The sequence below is a fragment of the Galeopterus variegatus genome, unplaced genomic scaffold (assembly GCF_000696425.1).
Source record: "Galeopterus variegatus unplaced genomic scaffold, G_variegatus-3.0.2 Scaffold3290, whole genome shotgun sequence".
Classification (NCBI taxonomy): domain Eukaryota; kingdom Metazoa; phylum Chordata; class Mammalia; order Dermoptera; family Cynocephalidae; genus Galeopterus; species Galeopterus variegatus.
In genome coordinates this window covers 47,893-53,892 of record NW_007729401.1, presented here as the reverse complement: position 1 = coordinate 53,892, position 6,000 = coordinate 47,893, and the positions used below count along the sequence as shown (strand labels likewise).

The window sequence follows — 6,000 nt, the reverse complement described above, 5'->3', positions numbered from 1 at the left end:
CCTGGTTTTGGCCCCCGCGCCTCGCGCGGCCGGTGAGCGGGAGCCGGTCTGTATGTGGGATCCGAACCCTCGGGCGGGAGTGCCGCCGCGCCTCCCAAGCGGCGCACCATCCAGTGCGCCACCGGGCCAGCCCCTAAGCTACATATTTTTATTAGAAAAAAGTCCTCGTATTTTACTTTCTCCATGTATTATAAAAATATGTAATTTTTACAAGCACCATAATGATTAATAATGAATTAATTAATGTGAAGGTTACTAAGATAAATATTCCAAATTAAATCTGAGAGCTGAAGGAACAGTTAATTAAACTGTAATCATTTAAGGTTTTTAAAGTGCCATGTGTGAATTAATCTGTTAAAATTAGGAGAAAAGGTGACAAAACAGCATCTTCAGCTTCTAAATTTTTCTCAGGCTTTCTGTTTCTTAAAATAATCACAAATAGGGGCCAGCCCGGTGGCGCACTGGATAAGTGCGCCGCTTGGGAAGCGCGGCGGTGCTCCCTCCCGAGGGTTCGGATCCCACATACAGACCGGGTTCCCGCTCACTGGCTGAGCGAGGCGCGGGAGCAACACCGAGGGTTGCAATCGCGTTGCCGGTCCCCGGGCCGGTACGGGGGCAACACTGAGGGTTGCGATCCGTTGCCGGACACGGAAAAAGACAAAAGACAAAAAAATAATAATAATAATAATAATCACAAATACAGTGTTATGACTATAGAAAGCAACATCCATAGCTATCACATGAGTTTCTTCGGTTCTCTGAGAACCAACTCTGACTTCAGGTAGGATAACATTTTCTTTTCTCAGAAAGAAATATCAGATTTCAATGAAGCTGTGTAAAAGTTGGTATGGCACATCTGTTGGAGTTAGGAAACAGAGGAACATAACAGAAAACACAGTTGAGCACAAAGAAGACATCAGTAACTTATCTTTCATAGCAGACAAATAAGGTAAAGTACATGTTAGCAGCCTCCTGGAATTCACACCAACTTGGTCATACACATATGTCCACAATCAGCCACAAAACACATTTAAAAGAGTACTCACCACTGAATGATTTCTGTGATTTGGGCTTCCCAATGTGCAACTGATTCTTTCTTGTCTGCTAGATCTTTTACCTCTTCTTCTAACTGCTGGTTGTGCAAACTTAAGTTCTCATACAAAGTGGTAAGCTGAAAGGTAGTTTTAAATGGGCACGAATTTTAGGACCAGGAATTCAAGGTGCTCAGATACCTATTGTTCAATCTGGTAAGTCACCATCTTCCACTCAGCAATGCTTGTCTTTTTATTATTACGTACCCTTCTGATGAATGAATTTGCAAATGCTATCAAGTACTCCCTGAATTCTTCCTTTGCTTCTCCCCTGCACCCTACACTGAATCAGTTCTGTGAACACTCTCTTCTCCATTTGCCAGAAGATCGCCCAAATCTGCTGGTAACATCACCTCTTTTTTTTTTTTTTTTGGCTGAAAATGTCTTTGTTTTTTAAAAAAAAATTATAATTTCAAGCAAATTCAAAAACGGACAGTGTAAGTGAATTCCCATGAGCCCACCACCCAACTTTGCCAATTTTGTTTAATTTATAACCTTGTCCTCTTACGTCCTCCTGTATTATCCTGACACAAACACTAGAGATCCTACAACTTTATCCATACACATTTCTGTGTGCATCTCTAAAAAATAAGGCTCTCTTTTTAAATATAACCACACCATCATATTTAAACAAATTCAAAATTTTCCTAATATCACATAGTTCCAGTTATTTCAAGATGTCTTAAGATATTTTAAGTTTGTTAAATTGAATCATGATGCCAATAAATAAACACAGCTTAATGGTTTGATAAGTCTTTTACATCTTCTTTATCTATAGGTTTCCTTCCAACACTTTTATTTTTCTTATGATTTATTTGTTGAAGAAAGTAGGTTGTTATGCAGAGTATTCTAAATTTCTGAATTTTTGTGTCCACTTTTCAAAGATAATTTTTCTATACATAACATTCTAAGTTGGCAGTTATTTTAATTCAGCACTTTGAACATGTCAGTCCTTTTCTACTAGATTCAATATGTTTGTTTCCTGTTGGAAAGTCAGCTTTCGGTCTTTTACTCTTTTAAATATAATGTTTTGTCTCTGGTTGCTTTTAGGATTTTGTTGGTTGTTGGGTTTTGGCAGTTCTTCTATGACTTGTCTATGCAGAGTTTGATTTCTACTTATTACCTTTAGGGTTTGTGGCAATTCTTTAATTTGTGGCAGTTTCTAAATAGGTTCAGAGAATTATGGGCTATTAACCCTTCAAATATTCCTTCTGCCACAGTCTCTTTCTTCCTCCTCCTGGGAAACCAAATATTTGCAAGCTAGATCTTTTCACCATGTCCCCTATGTCTCATATTCTCTTTTCTGCTTTTTCTACACTTTTTAATCCCTGTCCATAATTTAGTCTTTTTTTAAAAACGCACCCAGTCCTTTCTTTGGCCCTTTCCAATCTGCTGTTAGAACTTTCTCTTGGATATTTTGGCTATTTTATTTTTCCCATCTAGATATTCTAGTTGACTCTTTTGTATAGATTCCAGTTGTCTGCTGAAATTCTTCATCATGTCTTCTACATACCACATAGTTATTTTAAAGTCCATTTTCTTGAACATATGACATAGTTATCTTAAGGTCCATTTGTGAAAATTCCATAATGGGAACTCCTGTGTGTCTATTTGTATAGACTGTCTGGTTTTCTTTTCTTTTTCCCTTTTTTAATTTTGTTTTTGCTATTATGTTTTTTCTCTTGGTTTTCAGTGATTTGCTTGTGTGTGCTAGTATGCCTGGTAATTTTTTACTGCATGCCACACATTGCATATGAAAATTTTAGAGATAATTTGAGGCTCTGGATAATGTCTTCCTCTAGGGACTATTTACTTTTATTTTTGGCAGACAATTAGACTAAACAAAGATCAGGGATTAAACTACTTAGAGGACTCCATAATCACTTGAGTCAATTTCTTATAATAAGTCTCTGTATATATACATAACCTATTGGTTCTTTTTCTCTGAAGAACACTAACTAAACAGGTTGAAACCATGTTCTAATTCAAGGGTCTGTAAACTTTTCCAGTTAAAACAAACAGATAAATATTTTCACCTTTCTGGGTCACATATGGTATATCACATATTTTTCTTCTTTTTTAAAAATGTTAGGGGAAGCCCCAACCCCTACTGACCTTAACATATGCATTCTGCTTCTGTACAAATCGCTTGCTAAAATAAATGGGGAATCCGGGATGGGGAGGGGCTACAGGGCTAACCGCAAAATTAGCTTATGTACCGCTGGCTTGCTTGCATTGGCTAGATTGTGTCAGGCGTGAAAAATTCCCGCCTAGCTAAGAATAAAAGCTGCGAGAGGTTTCAACTCGGGGCTGCACTTCTCGATTGGCCTGCGTAGCCCTGGCTGCCAGAAATAAACTCTTTTCCTTATCCTATCACCCGGTTCTCGTGGGCAAATTTCTTTTACCCGTCGGACGTTGGCCATAACAAAAATAACCATTTGAAAATGTAAAGATCATTCTTAGTTTGTGGGTCATACAAAAACAGTCCACAGCAATATTTGGCCACAAGTCATAGTTGGCTGCATTCTAAGTTGTCATGAATTCTCCTATGACCCAGGTTTGTTTTTGGTATTTGTATTTTAATCTGTCCTTCTGTGCAAAGATAGGCACGTTTGGCACAAATCACAAATGCAAAGTTTCATTTCTTCCTTTCTGCCAAAGGAACAAATCGTTTATGGATACACAGATTGTCTGTAATTCCCCTTTTAATTCTACCTCCAATTGCCTTGTCTTCTCAGAAGAAAACGAAATCCAAAGAAGCTATAACTGCCAGCACACACCCTCATGTACCTATTACAAACATGGGATTTAAGTTTTATACTTCAGGGTGTGCCATTCACTTCTGAAAATTTAGTTTACCACCTTTTCTTTTTTAAATAGTTTTATTGAGGTACAATTTACATAACACAAAATTCACCCATGATAAGTGCACAGTTCAATGCTTTTTAGCAAATTTAAACAGTTGTTCAATGATTGTTACAATCCAGTTCTCGAATACTTCCAATACTTGGGAAATTCCCCCCTGCCTGTTTACAGTTGATTCTGGCTCCCACCTTGAGTTCCAGGCATCACTGATCTGCTTTCTCTGTCTTTAGATTTACCTTTTCTAGAAATTTCATATCAATAAAATCATATAACATGTAGTCTTTTATATCAGCTTCTTTTTCACTTATATGATTGAGGTTGAACCTCAATAATATTGCATGTATCATAAGTTCACTCCTTTTTATTGCTGAGTAGTATTCTATTATACAGATATGATATACTCTGCTTTTCTGTTCACCAGTTTATGAAAATTTTCATTGTTTCCAGTTGTTTATTATTACAAAAATGATGCTATAAAAACGTCTTTTTTTTTTTTCCTTTTTGTCTGTTTTTTTGTGACCGGCAATGGATCGCAGCCCTCAGTGTCGCGCCCGTACCGGACTGGGACCGGCAACGGGATCGCAACCCTCGGTGTTGCCCCCGCACCTCGCTCAGCCAGTGAGCAGCCGGTCTGTATGTGGGATCCGAACCCTCGGCGGGAGCGCCACTGCGCTTCCCAAGCGGCGCACTGTAGCAGTGCGCCACCGGGCCGGCCCTAAAAACGTCTTTTAAGGAAACTATGTTCTTAATTCTTTTGGGTAAATATCTGTAAGAATTGCTGGGTTGTATAATAAGTGTATGTAAAGTTTTTGAGAATTTTTGAAACTATTTTCTACAGTGGCTATACCACTTTATACTTCCATGAGCAATGTGTAAGTTCCCATTCCTCTATACCCCTTCCAATAGTTGGCATGGTTTCTCTTATTGATTATAGCCATTCTTGAGAGTGCAGAGCAGCAGCTCACAGTGGATTTAAGTTGCATTTTCCTGACATTGAACACTTTTTCATCTTATTTGCTATTCATATATATTTCATGAAATGTTTATTCAATTATTTTACCTATTTAAAAAAACTGGATTGTTTGGATTGCTTATTTTCGAGTTTCAAGAGTAGTTATATAAGTACAAGTCTTTTATCAGATAAATAACTTGGAGATATTTCCTCCCCATCTGTGCATGTCTCTTTATTTTCTTAATTTTTTTCAAATTTTGATGAAGTCCAATTTACCATTATTTTTCTCTCACAAGTTGTGATTTTAATGTCACATCTAAGAAATCCTTAATCACAAATCACAAAGGTTTTCTTCTAACTACACTTACCTCATATTTCAGTTTATGATCTACTTTGAGTTAATTTTTTGTATAAGGTATGACGTGAAGTAAGCTCTTTTTTTGTTTGTTTTGTACAGAGATTGTTCCAGTTTCACATGAACAGATTAACCTTTTCCCACTGAGTTGCTTTGGCACTTTTGTTGAAAACCAATTGACCATAAATGTGAGGGCTTATTTTAGAACTCTTTGTTCTGTTCCATTAAGCCAATACTATATTTTTTGATTATTGTATATTTGTAAGTATTAAATTTACATAGTGTAAATCTTCCAGCTTTTAGGGTTTTTCCCCCCAATATTTTAACTGTTCTAGTTCTTTTGTATTCCCATATAAATTTAAGTGTAAGTTCTTCAATTCCAACAAGAAAGCCTACCAGAATTTTGATAGGGATATCACTGAACCTATAGATCAATCTGAGGAGAACTGCTATCCTAACAATATTGAGTCTTCCAATCCATTAACATAGTATATCTCTCCATTTGTTCAGGTATCACTTAATTTATCTCAGCAATGTTTTGTAGTTGTCTTTTTCTTGTTAATTTCAAGAGCTCTGAAATGGTTCTTTTTGTGAACATCTATGTTTATTTTTTAACTTTTTTTTTTTTTTTTTGGAGGGGATTCGTCAATCTCTTAATAGCCAGAAACCTATCAGCCATTTCTGAGAGTTGCACAAACAGCATCTTCTCTTCACTAATTCCTGCAATTAATTCTTTT

At 36.8% G+C, this 6,000-nt stretch overlaps 1 protein-coding gene across 1 annotated transcript in view; it reads right to left on the bottom strand.

The window, feature by feature from the left end:
- CDC42BPA (CDC42 binding protein kinase alpha (DMPK-like)) overlaps positions 1 to 6,000 on the bottom strand; it is a 116,174-nt gene that overhangs the window by 79,607 nt on the left and 30,567 nt on the right. Inside the window, exon 7 of the mRNA XM_008584516.1 lies at positions 1,047 to 1,171. Within this exon, the coding sequence (XP_008582738.1) occupies positions 1,047 to 1,171 (125 nt within the window). The remainder of the gene's footprint in view (positions 1 to 1,046; positions 1,172 to 6,000) is intronic.